This window comes from Anastrepha ludens, chromosome 2 (genome assembly GCF_028408465.1).
Source record: "Anastrepha ludens isolate Willacy chromosome 2, idAnaLude1.1, whole genome shotgun sequence".
Taxonomy (NCBI): Eukaryota; Metazoa; Arthropoda; class Insecta; order Diptera; family Tephritidae; genus Anastrepha; species Anastrepha ludens.
The window spans coordinates 76,230,923-76,257,459 of NC_071498.1; the positions used below are offsets into that span (position 1 = coordinate 76,230,923).

The window sequence follows — 26,537 nt, forward strand, 5'->3', positions numbered from 1 at the left end:
CATAAAACTTTATGAATCACTTCCAGAACCCCGAATCTACGAATGAAGTTTGCTGTGAAATAAATACTAAAAATGTCATCCTTCATGCACAGTTTATAATTTTTTTTTAATAGTTGAAATAATTTTTAAAATTTTGGACCATGTTAATTCTAAAATTCATAACCACTTAAACACCCCGAATTTCTTCTTATATATTTCACTTGTATTTCAGATACTTCAAGTTCATGCTGAAGATGGTGACAAAGGAAATCCACGAGAAGTTCGATATGGCCTTGTTTCAGAGGGCAATCCATTTACTTCTTTTTTTGATATCAATGATACCAGTGGTAAGGATATGAGAAACTAATTCTTAAAACAAGTCAATTGCATGTATATATGTATGTATGCACAAAGGTCGTTCAAAAAGTCCGTGCAAAGTCAGGGAGATGTCACTACTGGTTATTTTGTAGGCTTAGACAAATCATATTATACGGAAGGGATCAGCAAACTAGAACAGCGTTGGACAAAGTGTATAAGTCTAAAGGGGGACTATATCAAAAAGTAAAAAGATTGGCCTCAAGCAATTAAGTCGTTTTATTTTTGCACGGACTTTTCAAGCGACCCTCGTACTCCAATAATTATAACACATTAAGAATCCCTCAACCAGTTGTTTGCCCTATTTTCCAGAGATAAAAATCTCGAGTGGAGAATTTGGTACCATTTTTATCGGTCTCAGCGCATTAAAATGTTAGAATACGTGAGTGCTTCTAAAGAACTCAAGTCAGTACTCGAGTCAACTCAGCAATTCACTACTTTCCGTACAATTCACTAAACTTTCTAGTAGTATTTTTCAAATGAATGCAGCTACTATTAAACCGTAACATTGAAATCTTACAGTATTGTGTGAAGGTTTACGCGCCGTATCGGTGAGTGCCATTCGGTTTTTCTGAGTTCGAAACCCACAATGAAACTATAAAAAGAAGTTTTTTTCTAAAAGCGATCACCCTTCAGCAGAAAAAACCATTTGTAGATCAGAAGCTCGGACAAACACTGATCAAGAGATGTATGGGCTAATTATAGACAGCAGCACCAACGAAGTCTGAATATAAATGCGGCGAAAATGATTACGGACCCTAATACTAATACGAATAGGCATGAAATTGTGATTCAAAATACGAATTCGAATATCGCAGCATGTTTTGCATCAAAATCTCGTATTCCTAAGCGCATATCTATAAGTATTTATTGAAATATTTCTATGTTTACAATAACCGCATTAATTGGTATCATCTTTAGAGCAAGATTGGAATTATTGAAGTGAAACTTCTTTACGCGCGTCAGAGTATAGTTTCAAGGCCGCGACACACGAGCTAGCGTTATGAAAAACCGTCACGAAATGTATAAGCCTACGGCATACAAGCTATTATTCTCTTTCTCCGCTTTGTGCGGTGCTTCGTAGTCGTTAGTAAAACAGCATTACCGATAGCTAAACGATCAGCTACAATACCATTAAATCACATTAAAACTATAAATGCAAAACGTACACATTTTCCTATAGTTTGTGCATGTGCCAGTCCCATACACAAATCTCAGGGCGGTACATATTCTGAAATAGTCTATGAATACGATAAAAAACAACTACAATCGCTAGTGTATGTCACATTGTCACGTGTTACTTCCATTGCTGGATTGTTAATATATAATTAAACGCAATGACGATTTGAGATTCTACCATGGCCGGAGACCATCAATAACAATGGCATCATTCCAAGCAGAATTTCGAAGACTGTCGAAGAATTGTTTGGAAACTCTTGAACAACAAATGATTCAATTTATGCTGAAAACAGTGAACGACGTAAACGCAGTCCCCTGTCAGCTGTTACGATCAAACTAATGAGAACCCCATGTAAATGAAATATTCCTTCCTTCCGTATCGTAATATCGTAAATTTTATTTCAAGATATTTGAAAATTCCCGTAGAACCCTGTTAGCTGATTGCTCTCTCACCCCACAGTGTTGCCAAGCAGTACATTTCGAAATCATTTACATAATAAACTTAGAAAAATTATAATTTTTATTAAAATAACTTAAAAACACTGTTGAATAATGTTAATTATAGATAAATGAACTATTTGAACTTGTTGGTTTTTGGCTTTGGTTTATTAAACAATAAAAAATTGTAACTGATAACGCGGATGTGTGAAAAAGTGTGTAAGCAAAAATATCAATGGCAACATTGTGTAGATACAACCAAACACATACACACACAAACCGATGTATTGTGTAAATATGTAACTAATAGAACGCAGTTATTCTCACGGGATGAGTTTTTGTGCTCGTTAGGGGCTGCGGTAAGAATCTGCGTACGTCGTTTACGGTTTTCAGCATTATATAACAAAGAGAAGGATTGTCGATATACTCTTTTAATTCTCAAAGTCTACGTGCTCATGCTACTGACGTATTGAATCCAGTTATGGAAAAATGCAACGTGGTAGTTTTTCATGAGACTTGGTTGCGTGAAGGCGAGGAAATCAGTTTACCGGAGGAGTCGCTATCTAAAAAATAAATAAATAATTGGCGCGTACACTTCTGTTAGGTGTTTGGCCGAGCTCCTCCTCCTATTTGTGGTGTGCGTCTTGATGTTGTTCCACAAATGGAGGGACCTACAGTTTCAAGCCGACTCCGAACGGCAGATATTTTTATGAGGAGCTTTTTCATGGCAGAAATACACTCGGAGGTTTGCCATTGCCTGCCGAGGGGCGACCGCTATTAGAAAAATGTTTTTATTAATTTTGCTTTCACCGAGATACGAATCAACGTTCTCTCTGTGAATTCCGAATGGTAATCACGCACCAACCCATTCGGCTACGGCGGCCGCGCTATCTACCACAACAAAAATGATACCGTGAATGTCCTCACACCACACTTACGATTCACCGCTGTACAGTCAACATCAAATGCAGCTATAGCAGAAGATCTTGATGATATTTGTAATTCTGTGTGCCATTCAAAACATAGTAATTGTGGGTGTCTACATAACTCCGAGTTCACATATCAACGACATTATCGCATTTTTACATGGTTTGCTTTAAGATACGCTCGTGATGGTGGTAAACTTCTTCCTCAACGCGACGATATGAAACCTCTCATATTAACTGGAGATTTTAATGTAAATTTTGCATCGGACACTTCCATGAAATTAATAACATTTTTAGAACTTCAACTGAATTTACAAATGAGTAATGACCGCTATATTTCAACAACAAAATCAGGAACAACGATAGATGCCGTATTTTCTCGCTATATCGGCACAATCGAGTCAAGAACATATACATATATCCTATTCCAGTTACCACAAACCGATTATATCCACTGCTGCTATTGCACTATCAATACAAAATGTACAGGCTATTGAAGCACCAACTAATGAACACATTTCAGAAATAAATAAATAATAATAATATATTATCCACTATTATTGTATCATTTCAATCCTCATTAAAATTTTTAAATTTAATCCAGAAATTAAGTAGTTTCACTTCAAATATGCGCACATAGTGCGGCTGGCCTTTTTGTAGATATCGGAAGAAAATTAAAAGACATATGACTGAATAAATCTTTAAATGTAATATTCTCTAAGAAACATATGATAACTACTCCAAGTTTAAATATTTACGTAATTTTTAGGAGAAATTTTTTTAATGCGTCCCCTCGAGGATATTGCGGCAATCACGCACGTTGGAGATCCAGTATTGCTCACAGTAATTGCGGAGGAAGTTAAGGTTGGCCGTGACGAACCCGCTGCTATGGCTTCAACTGTGCAGTTGGCATTCTTTCTGCCAGAACGTACAAATTCAGCACCTTACTTTGAAAATGACCAGTGAGTACCACCGTAATCATAATTGAATCCGCAATTAATAATAATGAAATGGTTTAAACTTTACTTAAATGAATTATTGCATTAGGCAAGACAAGGAATAAAAATATAAATCATGCTCAAAATATATAATTAGATACCGGATAAATAAGTTCAGGACATTCTGAATAGAAATTACTGAGAAATCACCACCCGACATTAAATGAACATTATCTACTAATTGTTGGGTATAAAATGTTCATTGTACAATATTCTGTATTCAAATTTAATATTCTGGCTGCTAAAATTCTGTATTGTAAATCCAGCATTCAAATTCTGAGAACCGTACGGATAATGAGAAGAAGTGGGCACTATGATCCTCAGAATTTTTAACACAGAAGATTATAAAGGGTTTTTCAATTGGCGCGGGTCGATTTTGGCGCCCTGTGGCAGCCATTTTGTTTTGGTGACATCTGTCAAATCTTTTGTTTATTATTCAGTTGTTTATGCCAAATCATCATGGCAAGTTACACGATTGAACAGCACGTTCAAATGATAAAACTTTTTTATCAAAATGAGTGTTAATTAACGCAAACGTTGCGCGCATTGCGCCCATTTTTCGGTAGACGTGGTGGCCCTTCCAATTTCTTATGGCCCATATTGAACCATATGGACCTAGACGACATGTGGTTCCAGCAGGACGGCGCTACCTGCCACACAGCAAACGCTATTTTATTCCATTTCAACATCTACCCGCCCTTATTGAAAACCCTTTACTAAGGCGATACCATTAAAATAATTAGTGCCAATTTTAGTATCTTACGTACTAAATCTGTCTATATTGTTAAGGTTAGCTCCGCGTAATCACAATCATGAATTTACTATTACTGGTGTAAAAAATAGTTTAAATTTAATTTGTTTGAGGCATATCAAATTTAATATTATAAATATTTTGCTCACATACAATCTTTCCAGCTACGTTTCAAGAGTGGAAGAAAACGCTCCGCAAGGCACTGCACTTACATTCAACGATCCATATGTACCACGTGTTTATGATGATGATACTGGAAAAAACGGAGTCTTCTCTTTAACGTTACTCAACAATAACGGAACATTTGAGATTTCACCCAATGTCGCTGAACGTAGTACTTCATTTCTAATACTTGTGCGCGATAATGTTCTATTAGATTATGAGGAACGGCACTCAGTGCAATTCCAAATATTAGCGCAAGAATTAGGACCAGCTACTAATCTGTCAGTTAGTGTAAATGTGACGGTATACATAAACGATGTTAATGACAACCCACCGATATTTGACCAGGTTGTATACACTGTGGAGCTACCAGAAAATATGACAGCCGGAACAAAGGTTGTCCAAGTTAAGGCTACCGACGTAGACACGGCTGGTTTAGGCGGACGTGTTAGATACACGGCAATTTTGGGTTATTTAAACACTTCATTGAATCTAGATTCAGAGTCCGGTCTGATCACAGTATCGACGACCAATCACGGGTTTGATCGTGAAATAATGCCCGAATACCACCTATACGTAGAAGCCCGCGACAATGATGGCACTGGTAACCGTGCTCAAGTGCCACTGATTATAAAACTTATAGACGTCAATGATGAAACACCAATATTTGAGAAAGATCTGTATGAATTCATCCTATCGCCCGACTTCAAAAGCTTTACATCCACAGCTATTATACACGCCACAGATAAGGATGCAACAGCCCCCAACAACGAAGTTCGTTATGAAATAATTAACGGAAACTACGAAAATAAATTTCATTTGGATAAAATAACTGGTGAGTTATCCGTTCAAGAGAAAATTTCGATACGATCTAAAGTGCGAAAACGACGTGAAACAATGTCTCACATTGAAGACGATGTATTCTTGATGACGGCGCGTGCTTATGATTTAGGAGTACCAGTACGCTTTAGCACGACTGCTATTCGTATATATCCACCCGAAAGTCGTACACGTACTGTGACTTTTGTAGTACCAGGTGGAAGTCCTGACAAAGTGAAAACAGAAGAAACGCTTTCCACGATCACGGGAGGAAAAGTAATCATACACGACATTAGACTGTTGCAACCTGATGAGCCAGGCGCCAAAGCAATTACGGGAGGAAATACGGATGCAATGGAAAGAAGTGTTGTGACCGCCACTGTTCTGTACGATAGCTCTTCTGTTGTAGACATTTCTCAAATTCAGCAGCGTTTATCGCAGCACAATAGTTCGTATGCGATAATGAGTGGTAGCGATACAGCGGAAACAGACGTGAGTATGAATTTACGAGTATTATTCATTAATTCTTCTGCGTAATTCTCCAAGTTAATAAATTCAAATAGAACTTGACCCCTTTGCAGACTTTGTACAAAGCTGAAAATAAGTTGCTTTTCTGGCTTCTCATCTTGCTGGCTACCTTGGTCGCTTTAACGATTCTAATATTATTGTTATGCTGTATTTGTTCCTGGTGTCCTCTGTATGGAAGTGCAAGGTAAAAATAAAAATTCACGTATATACATATGCATACAGATTTTTACTCAGAAATGTCTAGAATTGCATTCCCTGAGATTAATAAAGTTCGTCAATGCGTATGTTTATAGGGCATATTTACTTATTGGACATTCCTGATTGTCTTTACTTCTTAGACTTTCAAAATATCAGCTTTAAGTCTTAATAGTAATAATAATATTTTTATGTGATAAAAATATAAAAAAGCTGAAGCTTCTCAATTATTTGGAGCAATTGAACTGTATCATAAGACATTTTGCTCCATATGATAACTTAGAAAAAATGCAGGTTCAGTTCAGTTTTCTGACATACGGCTGTCGTATAAAATACAATGCTGCCTAATATTTATTTTAAATGTAATTTGTTGCTTTTCTAACCTCAACAAGAACTGTCACCACAGCAGCATTTGCCAAATCTGAAGCGCCTATGCCTAGAGAATGGTTTTACTGCCGAGAGCTTAGCAAGTGGCTATTGCCATAGCTGTGGGACATTCGAGTAAAAGATACGAGTGCCAAAGATGCGAAGTACTAGTAGTTATGTATGAGCGTCACATGGCGAGAAATTATTTGCTCCTAGACGCAATTGTAAAAGTTGAAAATTTTTTAAATTTTAATATGAAGCAAGGTTTAAGATGTCCATCTGTTAATGAACTGAAATGTTTAATTTTGATAATTTTCAAAAAGGAAAAATTGCTTTCACAGGTTTCTCAAAAGTCAATGCCTGGTGTAATGTTAAGTTGTACGTTAACGGGCATATTCTCCAGCTCTTCTTGATTCTCCAAACGACATCTCAAAGGGTTTTCATATACATACATCAATGGTGTTTCTGATTTTATTAATGTCCGAAAAACAGGAACTGTAATTGATAAGCAATGCAACTAATATTTCATCGAATTACCTAATGTCTATAGTATCTTGAAATTCCTCATGGATGATTGGCATTTTCAGGAAGTACATCCTTCAATTGCACGCACAAGATCAAACATAAACTTATTGTTGCCTTGTAAGGAGGTATTAAGCTGATTGGCGTAATTTGTGAAAAGAAACGCTAAAGTAATAAGAGTTGTTTAATGAATTTACAATATCTTTATGACCTCAGTTGTGGGTACATTTACATTCTTTTTCTTTAATCAACCAACCAACAAATCCCGATAATTGGCCAGTCGTTACAAGAGCGGAGTCAGGATCTTCACATTCTCTGTGACATGCGCAGCTATCACTATTTAACAAGTTAGACAAGTTTTCTCTCCATAATCTAAGTATGCTCAGATCGCCGTCCTTGTTCTTACAGGAAAACGCCCCGGTCTTAAAACCTTCTGTAACCGCCGAACTTTCTGGTAGAATTTTCGGGCCTTTATCCTATTGGCCAGCATCTCAAGCTCCTCGTTTCTTCTTTCGGATAATACGTCTCTCTTCCTTTCTTAGCTCTCGGTAGCGATCCCACATAGCTCGCGTTGCGCCCGATCGCAGCGTAGCTCTATAGGCAGCGTCTTTTTTTTCTGCGGTAGCATGACATTGCCTCGTCGTACCAACTGTTTTTTTCTGGTTTCCGATTTCTTCTTCGACGGCGGTACGTAGAGAACGGGAAATATTGCTCCATTGTTCGTGCATGCCGGTTTGTTGGGTAGTACTCTCTGAGAGTGGGAGTGAGAGTCGAGTGGCGAATCTTCTGGCTGTCTGTTGGGATTGCAGTTTTTCGATGTTGATCATTCTTTGCGTAGGTGGATGTACGTTGTTTGCTGCACAGAGGCGTGTGCGCAGTTTGGTTGCAACGAGGTAATGATCCGAGTCGATGTTGGGTCCTCGGATCGTACATACATATATCTAATACACTAGAAGTGTGTCTTCCATCTATCGCAACATGATCGATCTGGGTTAGCGTTTTGCGTTTAGGAGACAGCCAGGTAGCTTGGTGCATCTTCTTATGCTGGAATCTGGTGCTGCAGACTACCAGACTACGGATGTTTTGTTGTGCAGGCTGAATTTTCCGACTGTGGGACCAAAAATTCCCTCCTTCCCACCTTGGCGTTGAAGTCGCCAAGTACGATTTTTGTGTCGTGACAGAGGCAGCGCTCATAGGAACGTTTCAGGCGCTCATAGAAAGAATCATCGTCCTTCTCTTCCGTCGGGGCGTGGCCGCAAATTAGCGAGATGTTAGAAAATCGCGCTTTGATGTGAATTATTGCGAGACGCTCGTCCACCGCAGTGAACGACAGTACTTGACGACGAAGTCTTTCTCCCACAATAAATCCGAGACTGAATTTGCGTTTCTTTACATGGCAGCTGTAGTAGACGTCGCAAGGTCCTCTGTTTTTCTTGCCTTGCCCCGTCCATCGCATCTCTTGAATGTCAGTGATGTCAGCCTTTACTTTCACGAGGATATCAGCCAGCCGGGCAAAGGCACCATCTACATTAATTGACCGGGCATTCCAGGTGCATACGCTCAAATCGTAGTCCTGAGCTCGTTTGAAGGGGTCGTCATCAGTATAGGAAGTTCTCATCCGAGGCTTAGTACATCTTTTCATTGGGGGGATTTTTAAGTGGCGGGTCCCAAACCCAGCGCACAACCAGCTACCGTGGGATGCTTCATCTTCTCACGCTAGCTCACTCCCGAATGGGTGTTCGGAAGCTACCCACAGGATACTTGGGGTAATCGCGGAAGTTGTGAGCTGCTTGAATCATATGTAGAAGAATCGTCCTGGCCACTCCCAAGTGAATGGCGATCAGTAACTTTCCCCACTTGCGTGGACTTCTACATATGGAGCCATCCTCTTAAAAGCATTGCCCCACGTAAGAACGGATTAATAAGAAAAAATGTTTGTTGTGACAATTATAATATACCGACGATGGAATATACTTTGAAAATAATTTGTGATACAACTTGCATATGTTGGCAATTTTTTTCACTTTTTTTTTTTTTGTAATATACATGTATGGTTGCTCCGGCGGCCAGGAAACCCCGAAAAAACATTGCGTGCGAAAGAATAAAGCCAATTTCCCATTTTCTATCACGGATAGGATACAGAAGTTGTGGCCAATATTAGACCGTTAACCGGCTCTCATTCAGTTTGAGGGAGTAAGCTAATTTCCTAACGTAACAGGTGAAGTTATAGCCCTTTGTTTACAACAGAGGTCGGCACAAACTGAAATTGAGTTGGTGATATACAAAAGAAACATTGCACATTTTACTAATGTGGAAGGCTGATTGTATTCAACTAATCTCCTTTTACACAGTTTGGAAACGAAACAAGATTTAATTTTATTTATTCATTTAGTCAACCTAGAAATACCGGTCTTCTTACAGACTACATAGAACAAATAGTAACAATTATATGCACTTATACATATGTTTATCGCAACTATTCAAAAAATTCATTGAGTGATGATTTGAAATTATATATTTATATTAGCGATCATTTAAAAGCAGAAGAACTAGAAATCTGATTAAACTTTCGCGACATAAATAATTCTAGTCCGCTCTACGAAAAATAAACCATTACTCTGCAGATTTACTCGTATTTATGTATGTATGTATGTATATGAAAATGAATGCGCTCTAAGAGTAAAGGCGAATCAACTGTCCCATTTATAATATCGAAAATAAAGTGGAGTGAGAGCATACTTCTTCTCGAAAACGAAAAAATTACATTTGAATGCGTTCAAGTCTATTGACGTGACATTGATTATATGGCGTAAAAATAAAGACGGCACAACCCAACTTAGACTCTACGATATAAATATTTAGTGACTGTAAAGTGTATGGATCTGTAAAATCGGAAACAAAGCGCCGAATGAAGACAAGTGTAGAATACGATTTGGCGATGACAAAATTTAAATTACTAAGAAACTGAAAAGTGGAATCAAAGATTACTCCCAAATCAATAACTTCATTAAGAGCATGCAGACAAGAGTTCTTTATAGAATATAATGTTGAGCTGAAATGCTTAGGCTTAGAAAATGACACATGAGAACATTTCTTAATATTTGGTTGAAGTAGATTCCTATCACAACATGCCACGACGTTGTTGAGGTCTGATGGAATATTGTATGAATCAGACAGGTTTAGTACAGTCTGCATATAAAAAAAACCCAGAGAAATGAAACATTCAGATATGTCATTAATAAAAGTTACAAAGAACAAAGGGACTAAAATACTGCCCTGAGGGGCACCGGAAGAAGCAATGAAAGAATAAGAAGACACGTTATCGATTGAAAAGGTATGTCTTTATCCGTCCGGATCACCTCGCAGTCATCGGCTTACCCGTCATTCCTCATTAGCCAATCTATTGTCGGATATGCGTAGCACGTGATTTTTCCATTCCCATTTTCGTATTCGGCTCGCATAAGATCTCTGCGAGTATGTCCTGTGATTGATCGCATGTTGCCATCTCAAACTTGTGGCAGCATAAGTGAGTACTGGTCGAAAGCATGTTTTATAAATTCGGGCTTTACCTTATAAGCTTAGAAGCTTACTTCTCCGTATTACACCGTATAAGCATCCAGAGATTCATGCTGCATTAATCATCCGTTGTTTACTTCACTGCTATTTACGCTAATTATGGTACCCAAGTAGCAGTTTTTATGTTTTATCAGCTTGACAAAAATATGTGATAAGGTTTTTCTTAAAGATGTATTTAAATTTGTTGAAAACCCCAATTCAGTGTACTCTCTCCTAACGAGCACCTCTATTAAACGGACCCCTGCCATAAAAGGACAGTTTTTTCAGTACTACAAAATTCTTAAAGATTTTTGAAAATATGTCCCTCGAAAAAAGGCATTCCTTTGTCAGGCACACTTATAAGGAGAAAAGCTAAAGAGATTTCAGTGAGACTCAATGACGAGGATTTTAGTGCATCATCCATCAAGATTATGTTAAAAGTTTTTTCGAAAAGGTACCACATTTTTTTTAGGGATATGATATGATTTGAAATGCATATGAGACTCGCTTGTTTTTCCGTGCATTACCCGATAAAACATTGGCATTAAAAGGTGAAAATGCAACGGTCCTTTTGTTATTGGGAAATCTCCATGACCTCGCGCATTTTGCAGCATGAATTTGAACAACTTATCTGTTATGTAGCGATCAAACAAAAAAGCTTGGATGGTGTCTGATTTGATGACAGATTTTCTCGTACAGTTCGATAAAAAAATACAACTTCAAGAGCGGAGCGTCGTTCTATTTCTAGATAATGCGGCTTCCCATCCTTGCGATCTAAAATTGAAAAATGCTGAAGTTATTTTTCTCCCAGCGAACAAAACAGCATTTTGTCAGCCCCTTATTTTTAAAAAACCTTTTGTTTCGGATGGAAGAGACAAATTCTGCTATGGAGTTGTCAAAATCAATCAATTTATTAGATGTTGTTTATTTCATACAAAAAGCATAGGAGCAAGTGAGTCCACAGACTCATTAAAGCTGGGTTTGGGAAAACAAATACACATAATAACGATAGCGGTTAGACCGCAGAAGATGAGTATCCGCTATCAGCACTTGCTCAGTTCTCCAACGTTATTAATCAAGTTCATAGCGAAGTCCAAGATGGCATGGAAAACTACCTTAATTTAGGTAATGAAATATTCATTAATGATGAAAATTTGGAAAATATCAACAGTTAATATCAAGTGTTAACTGTTTCCTAAGAATCGTTGACCATCTCGACTAAAAAGAGGCTTATTTAGCTATAAGAAAATTAAAAGCTTTTTCTCTAAACCAGAAGGACCTTAATGGTGTTGAACTGCTTATTGATCTTCAAATACATCTTCAAGATATTGAAATTAAAGGAAAAACTAGCGACAGCTAAAATTTCTGACTTTTTTAAATCAATTTGAATATCTTGTATAATAAATTTTGTTTTTTAATTCTTGAAAAATTGTTGATGAAAATCCTTTCTTTGCGTTATATATGTACATATATATGTAATAATTAGCCCAATCATAGAATCCGTCGCAGAAAACTTATGAATACGAATGTGTACTACAAATACGAAAAAATTTTAATCGTGCGTTCCATGTGGACACGAAAAAAGTGCTGCCAATATCAAATGCCAAATTTTGGTATTGCGACAACAGCTTACTTCAATGTAAACAAGATAATTTAGCAAATAATCTTTAAGTTGTTTGTCAAGTTAGTTACATTTACGAATTAAAATGTAAAGTGACAGAAGCAAACGGGGTCTCAGAATTGAGCGAAAAATATTGAGTGATGCAAGCAACCTTCTCGTTTTGGACGAACCAATGTAAGTGCTTGCCTTTTTGTCAAAAAAAAGTTTACTCAAATACGGTTTAAAACAGGTTTATTATTACCGGTTAAATAAAACTGCATTTACATACGTTTTGAGTTTTATTGAAGACAGCGCGAGCTCAGCAAGGTCGTCGTCCATAACTCCAGTTCTCCCACTATCCTCTGTTTTACGGTTTCTTGCGGAGGGAGGCTATCAACATGGAGTTGGCAAAGATTTCGACGTGCCAATGAGGCAGTTAGCTATGTACTAAAAGACGTATTCTCGTCACTACAAACACGATTGTCTCCTCAGTGGGTAAATGTCGGCATGAGTGCCAATAAAAAACGGCAAAGCAAGATGGAATTCTCTCAAAAATATAGATTTCCTGACATCCTTTTTTATCTGGATCGGACGTACATAAAAATTATTTCCTCTACTACAACCGGAAGGGCTATTACCGTATCAATGTTATGATTGATTTCTCCTTCTTTACGCCTGTGGAAGTCACATAAAAGTACATATACTTAAAAAAAAATTTTTTTATTTATAGTTTAGTTAATATAGAACTTACTTTTTACAGATTTTCTAGTTGTTTCCTTTTAAATCTTCTTTTTATTATATATATAGATGTATATTTGGCGCGTCCACCCTTTTTGGGTGCTTGGCCGAGCTCTTTCTCCTATTTGTGATGTGCGTCTTGAGGTTGTTCCACAGTTTTAAGCCGACTCCGAACGGCAGATATTTTTATGAGGAGCTTTTTCATGGCAAAAATACACTCGGAGATTTGCCATTGCCTGCCGAGGGGCAACCACTATTAGAAAAATATTGTTCTTAATTTTGGTGTTTCACCGAGATTCGAACCTACGTTCTCTCTGTGAATGCCGAATGGTAGTCAAGCACCAACCCATTCGGCTACGGCGGCCACCACTTCTTTTTATTACTCGTTCTAATTTTTGTCCGTTATTCTAACGTCATCGTAAAAAACTGTACGAAACTCTACGATCTAGCAAAAAAACAGTCTACGATGAATTGCCTGATAGGGCTGAATATTCTTGTTTTGGAAATAAAACTGTTTAAGCATATGTACATCTATTACACATTTTTATGAACTCGTCTTATATTTTTCTCATAAGTGGACATCTCTCTTAAGCGGACAAATTTGTCAGTCCCTTAGGTGTTCGCTAAAGAGAAAGTACACTGTATTGACAACAATGTTCTGGTAATAATTAGAAATCTCAACACCGAAAACACCACTTATGTCAAGACTAATACTGAAATACCAACCCCAATACCGGTGGCAATAGGGATAATACAAGGCGACAGCTTAAGTCCTATCCCGTTCAATTTGATTATGGGCGAATAATATCTGCTGTAACATCTACACGGGCAAGAAGATATTTGCTGGGAAATGAACTCAAGATAATGTGCGACGCCGATGACGCAGAGAACCGCACAATGAAGATGACCTTCAGCAGATGTTGTATACCTTCGAGAAAGCTGCTTCTGCATTTACTATATATACAGATATCGGAAGCAGACGCAGAGCATGACAATATGTAAGCAGCTGCTCAGGTATAAGCTCGCAGTACAAGAAAAAGGTATCGAACAGCTTATAGAATAGCAGCAGCTTGAAGACTAGTATTGAAAGCCGACGTACAAAAATCTAAAAAAAAAATAGAAAGATTAGTGGCAGTAAAACCCCAGCCGTAAAACCTTGCATTTTGTTTTCATTTCCCCGCATCTCTCTTTGCCAAAAAGGGGATTTGCCAAAGTTAACCTCACAATTTTGCTTCAATAGTCAAACCTATCTATCAGCCTTAACTTTCTATGAAAAAACTAACTTTTTACTGGTATTTAAAAATATTATATTTTACAAAATTCACACATAAATTGGAAAAGAAGCAACATGAGTCTATCTAAGGAAACCGACACGTCAAGAAGTGAGAAAGCTGCTTAGTTATTAAACCTTTAATAATTCAATCATATGAAAGTGTTAAGCAAGTTTTCTCCTTCTCAAATAAAATATTAGGGGTATTCATCTAAACATTCAAATGTATGAAGCGCTGAAATATAAACGTTTACACGCATGTTACATTAACGCAAATCGAAAAGTATTTGTATAATTCTATTGTAAGCCATTTCTCATACAAATTTTGATAGGGGATTTCTTAAAATATTTCATTCAATAATAAATTAAATTAGTAGCGATTTTACGAGATCAGGGCCTATTGATTTTATTAAAAATATTGCTGCTACATATTTCGAAGATCCTCATCAGACTTCATTCTCGTAGAAAGTTTCTTCACTTTAACGGTAGTGAAGTTGGAAGTGAAGATTTATCTTGAAAATATTTTTAAATAATCCGAAAAATCGTGTTATGAAGATATTAAAGCAAAATTAAAACATATATCCGTTGCGTTTATAATGATTGGGCAAGTATTGGAGAAATAACTATGTTCCTCAATTAATATCTTTACCCGTATTTTTGCTGTTATTTAATCGTAAGTTACCTATCTGTAATTCTTTCTTTTTCTATTGTAGCAAGAGAATAGTTAATGTCAGTAGAACTGAAGACGATGTTCACCTAGTGCATAGGGAAATGGCAAATGGAAAACAAGCAAAATCTGTTCAGGTAGATTTTGAATATTGAATTTCGTAAAATTTCTTTTATTTCCTTGCAAGCAGCGCCACATTCTTTTAGCACAAAAAATAACTGTACAAAAGTGCTTCTATTTTTTCATGATGAAGTAAAAAATTTCGATTAGACATTTAATTTGCACAGTTTTAAGTTTTTCATTTTTTATTTCCTTATACAGTGGTAGTTAGTAATTGTACTTACATATACCTATACGGGCCATTCTTTTTAACTCGAACGGATTTGGGGGAAAATTAATACAGTAGTTATTTCAAAAATAAGAAAATAAATTGAAAATAAAGGTTTCAGTAATCACTAGTTAACCGAACGAATTGTAGATAAGATATAACTTTAATAATAGCCCTTAAAAGTTTTGCTTTGCCTTAAAACATAAAACATATATCTTGGCTACATCTACAACACGTTAGATCTTTGTTGAATGTCATTACGTTAAAATTTGTAGAATCTCATAAAATTGTGGATAAACATCTTAATGCTTGTTATATAAGTCGCCAAATTCTTTATTCCCATCATACATACATATACTATATATGTATAGCTGCCCCAACTCATTTTAAGTACCTTTCTTCTTGTAAAGGTATTTAAGAAAGTTCACCAATAGCTTTTTTCCTTAATTTTCTGAACTTTGCGATGTCTTCAAAAAGTTCATCGAGCTTATGAAATCATCGCCATTTGATATACTTATGTATGTATATACATACAAACCGGAAAACTTTCCTCTTAAAAGGCGTTCAAGTTAAAGAAGAACAACCCACATACGGATGCACATATGTGTATGTACATATGTAAGTACATGTACTTGTATTTGATTTAATGCTATTTATTATGATTTGCTTAAGTTAATTCATTCATTTATCGCACACACTAAAATTCTTTATTTTACATATATGAGTATATACAAGTATGTAGTAAGCTGCACGAGTAAGTACGGGAGCGTCTACAAAGAGATCATAAAATCATAGGTTTCATGCTAAGTACATCATGTTTAAGTATTGCGCCAAATTTATTGTTAATTGTGAAAAAACAAACTTTCTTTTATTGATTTGTTAAATTTAATTACATAGCAGATTTAGTTCAATAGCAGAATTAGTTCGCAAGCTGCCCGAATGTGACTTGCAGGTCAATGATCCACTTGCGGTCAATGGCTTTTTTCAGCACCTCGAGACTGATGAATCTTTTAGTTCGAACCTTGCTCTCCAAAATGGAGAATAGAGAATAATCCATCGAACTCGCGTCTGGTGAGTTTGAGAGCCATTGTGTGGACGTTATGAGCTTTTGTTATCAACTTTGTGAGACAGTGCCGAGACCTGTTGAAACGTCCATGGTCTGCCACCGAAATGTTTGTCTGCCCACGGCTTCAAAGCAAAATCCAGAATACTTTCCCAATAATATTTCGCATTTACCTTGACGCCAAGCTCGGCCCAAACCATTACCTGTGGCGGGTGCACCCTCCTGGTAGCCAATCGATGACTCTAATTCTCGTACGAACGGTCGGTTAAATAAACCTCATCGTTTTGGGAGTTTACGAATTATTCAATTTGAAAAATTTTCTCGTCAGAAAACACAATGTTCGGAAGTTGACCGCTTTCGGCCAAGCGAAGCAACTCCTTCCCTCTCTCAAGTCTGACTTGTTGTTGCTTTAGTGTGAGATCAATTGCCTTTTGGATCTTGTAAGGCTGGACTTTAAGATCATTTTTCAGTATGCGGCGAATGCTACGCTCAAGTCGCTCCTTCCCTTTTTGAACCATTTCACGTGTCGTTGCAGTCTTTTGATGATCACCTCCATGACGTTTCGCTATGCTACCAATGTCATTGTAAAGAGTATTGGTGCAATAAATAAAACCTTTATTTACTTTAAGGTGCTCGAGCTCACGAACAATCACTGGTTGTTATGTCCCAGCCAAATATAATGCAATCACACTTTTACGTTTGAAATCCATTACTGATTTTCTTTTTTCGGGTTCACTCTCTGGACTGTCAACTAACAGACAGCTGATGCCCATGCAGTTGGTTACTCTTCGAGTGCCGGACTTTGTATTTTTAACTTATACTGTATTTGTTCTTCAAATAGGTGTCGCATTAACCGTCGTCGTAGCGTCGTTAGAGACGCATCTTCGTAAAAGAAGTTCACATTAGAGCACAATATTTCATACGACGCACATTATAAAATGGAGAAGAGAATATTGCTGTTGTAACTAATTACATTTCACTTCATTCTAATTGTAATATTTCTAGCAAAAGCGCTAAATAAATCACTATCTAAACGTTAAAAATCACCAAACATCACTGCAAACAAGCATACTTGAAAATCTGGCGTTACCAAACTTTTCTCTTAAATGCAATTGATTTCTGCAGGTTTTATACATTCAGGCATATGTATGTAGCTACACGGGTATACCTTTACATGCTTAACCCCTTCGGACCTCATGTGCAGAATTATGCACATAATGTTTAAAGCCTTATAGGTAATATTTTTATTTTACTTTGTTGACAACACTTGGGACCTAATGAGCATAATTGTGCACATGCCGGAAAATTCGGAAAACTTAAGAAATATGTATGATTTTTCACACATTTGTTTTTATGATGTCTTTATTATTAGTAAAAACATAATTTTATTATCCATTAACAATAATTCAGATCTGAAGGGGTTAATAATATTTAATGTAATACATGTAATACATATTTTTCAATTCAGTTTCAGGGAATGTAATGTTTCTAATTTCATTTAAGATTCCTCAAAGTCATTTTAACAGTAATCCAAAAAAATGTATTCACTAATTTGTTGGCTGCTAAGTTGCAATTGCGTTCTTCAATTTCTTCGTTTCAAATACGAATAGAACTATCGCATTAGCATGGCATTAATTGACAATAAATTTGCTATTAATTGTAAAGTCGGATAGAAGTACCAAGGGATGCAGAAGGTGGCGCTTTCTGAAAACCATTACTTTATTTTTCGCGACTTTGACACCTGGTTGTCATCATTACTTGGAATAACCAAAATGTCGCTGATGCCGTAGCAACAAAGTGTGTGAGTTTCTTGTGGTTGGCAGTTCCTATTGCCTTCGCTTATTCTTCCTCTTCAGAAATTTATCTGCCCTTTTTTTTTGTATATTCGTAGCGTTAACGTCGCAGCGAATTCGGAAGGCGCAACCAGAAAAAGGAGAAAACTTTAATTTATTTTCAGAGCTTCTGCTACCATTGTTTTTAATTGACCTGCTTGTTTTCTCCTCGCATTCATACACATTGCTTTTTCCAAAAAGAAAACATCGTTTTTTTACAACTTCCTTTCAGCACATCAAATATTTTTCCATTGTGCTCCTTTTCAGCACTTGTACATTGATAAAAGATTAATCGTGTGATCATTCTTATACAAATTTTACGACGGACAAAATAACCTTGCCAACCACATCCTTCGATTACTTTGAAATGTTGACTTTAATGAAAGTTAACGCACATTCCCTCAAGCGGCTTAGTGAAAACTTATTTTCCGTTTGTTGCTTATTTTTTGCCCTTAATTTCACAATTAAACGAATATGCTTCTTTCTGCCTCTTTCCCTTTTATTAAATTTAACACGATATTTATAAAATACAATACTTCCAAAAATCTTGTAACGTGGCCTTGCATATTTTATTATTTGACCAACAACAACAATTTCAAATTTCGCATTCATGAATGAAATTTCGCTTTCTCAATTAATTTTACAATTGCTCTAAGTGCAAACAAAAATACTCTAGCAATAGGTTGATTACATTTCCAATTCCTTTCAAATACTTGGAAAAAAAAATACATTACCAGCATATATAATTAATTAAAATTACAAAATTCAGTCTTTATATTGGCATTAATAAAAGTTACTGAGAAATGCAATTGAATTTACCCAGATCTGTACATTTGTAGGTATTTGTTTTTCGAAATACTTGTTGTTGCTCCCAATTGCTGACTATTGGCACACATAGGCATGTTTATGTAGGTACATACGAGCACATATTATATATAGTAAGTACATTTATACAAATTCTACTTACTCGTGCAGTTCTTTCAGTTATACACGAGAGAGATATGTATGTATGGCTAAGTAAGGCCCTAATACCTTTTTAAAATGTGCTTAGAGAATATATATATGATATATATACGTATTTTCTATATTTTTGTATATCCTTTAATTATAAGTATATTGCTTTATAGATAACAAACTTAATAAGTTTTGGGAATATAAACATTTGTTATTTTGTAACCACAGGTCGCCGAATGGATGGGACGACGCGAGGCCTGGTCCGCCGAGAAGCCAACAGATCCGCGAACGAAGCCAACCCGTTGGGAGTTCCACAATGGACGTGAGCAGTTTAACGAAAACGTAGGAATTCATGAAACTGTAAAAAGCGGCGAAGACAGACACCGCATTCGTTCCGCGGAAGAACAACAGAGGCGTGTAAAAATAAAGTAAGCAAAAGTGCTCAGATTTATCTACTCGTACTATGAAATACATACATACTATATATAGGAGTAGAGTATAAATTATGATATTCTTAAAAAAATGCCACTGAAGTTATGTCGCAAGATTCCTTTCCTTCCCGCTCAAATTTTTGGTGTGCGCCTCAATGCCATCCTAAAAATGGAAAGATAGGGCCTTATAATTTTACAGCTTTTGAAGAGTATTGTTTTATTAACATCTTTTTCTTCGTAATAGACAGAAAAAGTAGTATTTTAGAAGTACCGCCCAATCTTGAATTTTAGATTTTGCATACTCGTATATGTAGTACAAACAATTTCATTATTATTATTAATATCTTTTTATTTATTACAATTAAAATTACAATAAATATAATATATAAATAAGTTCAATGCCTTACTATATCTCTCTTACCATTTTTAACTTTCAGAAACAGCAGTACAGCCAAAGACGACACATTTCATAACTCTAGAACTAATTTGATAAATGACCGAGATATATACATCGAGGATATCGCAGATGAGAGAGAACTTTTAGATACAGATACAGAACACTTTCAATCCAACAAAACGAAGCAACAATTGGCTCAACATAAGCAACGCAATGATATTGAAGCTAAGCATTCTGACCGCGATTCCCTAAGTCGTCAAGAGATGGATCGCGGCAGTGATATGAACTATAATACAGCTCGAAGCAGTTTAAAAAATAAGCGCGAATTTTTTATCAAAGATGGAAACATTGAAATACTGCAACTTATGACTAGGGATAAAACCCGCGATAGTGTTGCAGTGGTGGACGACGATAATAACGTTTATGTAAATTTACCAGTCAAATCAACAAACCTCTCACAACCTCAACTACTAATGGTTGATAATAGTGGGAAAGAAATTCTAATGCGCCGATTCATTGAAGAGCAACCAGATGGGAAACAAATCATACGCGAGCATTATCAAATCGTTCCAGGTGCCACGTATATCCAAGCAATGCCCAATGCAATTCAACCACATTCCACAATGAAGGGGGGGTCAATTGCTATCGGTAAATCAGGTGCCAATAGCATAGTTTATTCACAAACAGAGCCTGAAGTAAAAGTGATACATACGCAACCTGTTCATGGAGCAATAACAATACAGCCCGATGATCTCGTAGGTCAAATGCATCTCTCAACATCGAATCAATCGCTAACAAACGAGCTCGAGAACTCACTAAAGCAACAAAATGCGTTACTGCGACAAATCTTAATGGAAAAAGAAAAGTTAGAAACTCGGTATACCCAACAAGAAGTAGTATTAGAGACCCAAAGCCTTCCAGGACAGTATGTAGCAATTGCAACACAAACAGAATGTGAAGCTGGGACCCAGACAAACGAAGATGTTGAATTTGCTCAAAGAACGACTGTTAATACGCAGGGGAAATCTATGCGGCGCAAAGCTCGAAGTGAAAATGATGACTCCATGTCGGAGAATGAATACGAATTTGTGCGATTCAGCCCTCCAAATAGTCCCGATCATGTTTATTGGATAAAACGTAAGAAGCAAAAAAAACGCAGTAAATATCGGAGCAGCACACATCCCCGGAAGCGAATTATTATGGTAGAAGACGTTAAGAGAAAAATACGTACTCCCATTAAGGAGGAAGACGATGAGATGTTCGAGTACAGAAAACGGACCCCACCCAAAAAGCCCCTTCGCAGGCACGCTGAAACTAAAACCAGTGTTCTACGACGAAAAAAAAACGAAGAAATGAAGCGAAAAGATATTGCCATGGGACAAAAAGCGACCGAAGTGGGTCGGGAAGTTATAATAGAAGTGTCCGATTCATTAGATGAGAAAACAAGAAGTCCTGGCCGTTATCGAACAAGAATAGTCGATGAAATATCATACTACCCTCAAAACAACGCTTGTACTGGGGATGTTGATGATGATTACGACGATGATAATGAGCTTGAGTATTCGAATGAATCTGATGCTGACGAAATTGTCATAAAAAGTAATGCTTTTACACCTAATCAAAATAAGCATAAAAACTATAGCAGAGCAGAGGTTATTGCTGAGAAATCCAATAACGGAACATTCTCGAGGTCTTCCTCTGACCAGAGAGAAAGGCTACCAGAAGTAAAATCGCGAAATACACGCAAAACAAACTCACAGCGTCTAAATCGCTGTAACAGCTCCTCTGAACCTGCACATAGTCGCTATTATACTGAAAAACAAAAATCTTCCTCATTAAATATTATAAATAGTACATACACAGAAACACCGGAAGCAGGTAATGCAGCAAAAGATCGTGTATACCAAAGTGAAACTGATTTAAATTATCAAGATGATCGCTTCAATGACACAGACGTTATTGAAAAAGGTGTGCCAAAATACATGGAATGGTATTACGGCAAGCAGAAAACTGCAAATAATAGAGCTGGAACGGATTCTTTGAAGTCTTTGACGGTAACGAAAAAAAAGAATAGTGTATCAGAAAAACGACTTTCAAAGGCACGTTTATACTCGAAACCCGATGCAATTATTTCTGACGAAGCTAAATCCAAGCCGGAACCAGCTCCTAGAAAGTCTCCTCCTAAGAACAATAGGCTTCTCAAGGAAGACATTGTAATGAACAAGCAACATAACCCCAAAATTGAGACTGATACTAGCCATCCACTATTACAACATTCAGAACACAGATTTGAACGGGAAAATGCTCCTGAGGTACCATTACCACCAACTAAACTGCCGCATTACATGTATCCAGAGACTCCACCTTTTGCTGCGTTTAAAGAGACACCAGGCAACAACATAAAAGTGAAACCCAAGCCATCACCCATCAGGGAAAATGAAGTAAAAGTAACTAACTCGAAAATAAGCCTAAATGTAGGAAACCCAAATTCTGCAATTGCAACGTCAAGTACTAATACTCAAAAGCAACTGAACGCATCTACATTAGAAGACGACCACGACTCTGGTATAGCCATGAATTCCTTGCTCAATAGCATGGGCCGTCGAAACCCCATTGCTGATAAGAAAAGTGTATTTTCCATTGCATACGACGATGTTAGTCGAGTGAGAAAAATTGCATCGGGAGGCGAATCACCACAATACTCATAGAAACGGAGGTGTCTTATTTGGTCTTAGCATATTTATACCACATATTACAAATATTTGCAAGGTACTATAATATCAATAACATAAATACTATTTGTGATACTCTTTAAGTTTTGTTAAAACTTATAAGCAACAATTTGTTATTGAACTCGTCTTCTATATGTCATCATGTTTACATACATACATACATACATACAAACAAAACAACTCATGTTTCTGTAATAGTTTTTGCTTCTGGATTAACCTTGCTTTTTAGGTAGGGGCAATAATAGGCATGACAAATTTATTATTTTGGGCAATTGATTTTCGGCAGTCAATTATTTTATAAAGAAATCAAAAACAAAAAATTCTGAATCAAAAAAGAATACATCAAAAACAAGTAATTGTAGTAGATGATGTACATCATCATATTATTATTATTTATAGGGGATATATACATACATTAAAACCCCTTACTTAATTAGCACATGTTCATCATAACTTTGTACTGATAATCAAAGAATTTATTAGTTTAATATTGATCTAATGCATAATCGGTAAGTTCTTTTTGGGAATTAATAAAATGGTACTCTCTAACAGTTTACACTCGAATTTTCAAGGAAACAAGCATAATTTATTGCTTAAAAAACTTGAAGTTTTCGACAAAAATTTGATGTTTCGAATTTCGTTCAGGCGCATCGACTTACAGCGGTCACCGACTTCGAAAACATAGTTTCAAAAAAAGGGTTTAAAGTCTTAAAATAGTACTGGCCTGTTTTCCGTATAATTTTGAAGTTGGTAACTCTGGGAACTGTTAATTCAAATGACTCAAAATGTTCAGTGAATATACGGCATTATATCATAAACAAATCGAAGAAATTACAGTTTTTGATATGTTAACAGCCGTAGCCGAATGGGTTGGTGCGTGACTATCATTCGGAATTCACAGAGGGAACGTAGGTTCAAATCTCGGTGAAACACCAAAATTAAGAAAAACATTTTTCTAATAGCGGTCGCCCCTCGGCAGGCAATTTCTATTTCTGCCATGAAAAAGCTCCTCATAAACTTTAGGTCCCTCCATTTGTGGAACAACATCAAGACGCACACCACAAATAGGAGCTCGCCCCCCGAAGATAGATTTTTAAGCTACAACAGTTTAAGAGTAATTATTTCAACATTTCATTACACCTCAGCAAATCCCGAGGTTGGCAAAATAGTAAGCGTATGTATGTAGACATAGGGTTTTTTTTTCATTTACATAATAAGTATTCCATATATCATAAATTCATAAAAAATTTATAAAAATTATGATTAAAATACATTTGTATATAGTATGATATATTAATATGTGTATAAAGTGAAAGCTGTCATAGAGGGGCACATTCTTGAGAACAAAGAATTTTTGTATTCTTCCCATAGAAAATAGACCTCATATACGAAGTTCTGATATTGTTTATCACAAACGTTACTGTTATCCCTTTTTACTAGTTCTGTTATCTCCCGACAGTTCAACGATTTCTTTTTTTGTATGAATTTACGCATAATCTTTTTGCACTACTCACTCGTAGCGACATAGAAATACAGAGCGATGTACAGAATACAGAGGTGTGACCAACATCAGACCGTTAACCGGCTCGAGATTAGATTAGCCGGCGATTTAGAAGGAATCAACTGATTTGCTTACGTCTGGGGGTTGTGTTTACGAAAAACTGAGATATGTACATATGTATGTTGGTGATATGTAAACAACAGTTCCCATTTTACTTCATTGTAGTCTGAACCATTTTTGCGAAAATGCATTTATTTCGATAACGACTCATCTCTTCCCTCATTTATGTAGATCTGGCAAAACATTGTTGAGATCGAATAAAAACTACGTCCATTTTTTATGTAAAGACAAAAATTCCATCCGTCCTTTTGGTGGTCCAAACTATAACTTTCATTGGCTATGAGTTTGGTTGACTCCAAAAATGGACAGCCAGACCAATTTAAATATCGGTCCGGGCCAGGTTTAGCTCATATTTTATTCTGAATTTTAATATTATTTTTGCGACATTCTGATAAGTGGACAACAAGTAGACAAACATCAAAGCCCGCCTATTGGAGCTTTCACTAAATATATAATGAAACAATATGTACATATATATTCTTACATATATTTATAAATATATGTATACGAAGTCTTTAAAAAAGAGATTATAGATTTGCTGCATATAGGGTAAGTAAATATATATGTACATATGTATATCCTTATTAATATGAATTAATGAATTTTAAAGCAAAAGTTTTTATATATTATATTATTATTTATAATACCATATTTACATCTTAAAAAATATACTATAAGTATAGTATTAACATAATAATATGTATATATGTATAAGTTTAACATTTACGTATACAAGTGAATATACTGGAATATTCAATGTTTAATTACATATGTACATATATCAACACTGTTATGCCCATATACACATAAATATACACATACATATGTACATGCATACTTGTTTAATATATGTATAAGAGAAGGAGTTATTCCAAACCCATTTTATAGACGCATTTATTAGTTGTATGCACAGTATTGACATAAATTGGTTACTCCTAAATCATACAAAGCATTTACGAATCAATTAAGTAATATATACGAACGCATATATATGTATACATACATACATAACTATATAGATACTATGTACGACAGAGTTACTAGTTTTTTATTCAGTTTTCACTTTGAATTCGATTTTACTCTTAAATAAGTCATGTATTTTCCTTTTTGTGATGTTTATTCAAAATATTTTTTATTGAAAGTCTATAATATTGTATTTAAATATAAATAAATTTTATTTAAGATACACACATGTACATAAATTCATCCAGATGTAAAAGAAATTTTAAATTAGGAACTAAAATTTTCAAACTACTTCCAGAAATAAATGAAAAGCTATATATCTATATATGAATATTTTTTTTTTTATTGAGCTAAACTTTAATACGGGATTAATATGCTTATAGCGGGATGTAATAAAGAATGATCAATTTAGAGGTATCGGATTTTAAATTGAAATAAAACAAATAATGACCTGATGACTGAGGCCCGGGGAGCATACTTAAATTATGGAGGGAATACTTCTCGAACCTGTTAAATAGTGATAGCTGCGAATGTCACAGAGAATGTGATGATCTCGATACGAAAAAGAGTTACCTATATGCCACGATATCTGAATTTGGTATTACCACAAAACTAATACGGCTATGCAAGATGACGCTGCTCAATACCAGTAGCGCCATCAGAATTGGGAAGGACCTCTCCGAGCCATTTCTACTAACCGTTGCCGCGATGAAGAGACTTAGTAGGTGTGATGATCCTGAGAGCGATTCCGGCGGTAGCGTAGCACCGAAACTAAAACAATCCTCCTAGTATCGTCTGACCACAAGTTGGTTATGTCTACAGTGGATATCCGTCTTGCGTCAAGCAAATCGCGATATAAACCTGTGGCTAGGATAAGCTCGTGGGACCCAAATACAGCGTTCAAAAAAAATTTAATACAAATGGAAAAGAACAAAAACTGAGAATGTGCTGGGCACACTAGCCAGGACACAGTTGTCGGGCCCAGTACGTCGAGCCCAAGCCATATTACTCCGGCATTCGTTTAAACTCAAAAGATCACATTTGGCTGCCGAAACTGAAGCTGGAACCTCAGAAGAACCTCAGAAAAACAGTTTCACAGCGCTGCTGCTTATTTCTGACGAGTCCCTGGTGGTACTCAAGAAAAAGTA

The 26,537-nt window shown here is 36.1% G+C and overlaps 1 protein-coding gene across 4 annotated transcripts in view; it reads left to right on the forward strand.

Annotated features, from left to right (window-relative positions):
- The window catches only part of LOC128871897 (cadherin-86C), a 67,599-nt gene extending 41,922 nt beyond the window's left edge, over positions 1-25,677 (forward strand). For 2 of the 4 annotated variants that reach the window (XM_054114052.1, XM_054114054.1), the window contains 7 exons: positions 212-326; positions 3,667-3,859; positions 4,811-6,119; positions 6,191-6,339; positions 15,115-15,205; positions 19,474-19,673; positions 20,114-25,677. In XM_054114052.1, coding sequence (XP_053970027.1) covers positions 212-326; positions 3,667-3,859; positions 4,811-6,119; positions 6,191-6,339; positions 15,115-15,205; positions 19,474-19,673; positions 20,114-22,781 — 4,725 coding nt within the window. In that variant the 3' untranslated portion in view covers positions 22,782-25,677. Of the gene's footprint in view, positions 1-211; positions 327-3,666; positions 3,860-4,810; positions 6,120-6,190; positions 6,340-15,114; positions 15,206-19,473; positions 19,674-20,113 lie in introns of those variants that run through there. The other 2 variants (XM_054114053.1, XM_054114055.1) reach the window with 2 other exon arrangements.
- The last annotated feature ends 860 nt before the right edge of the window (positions 25,678-26,537 follow it).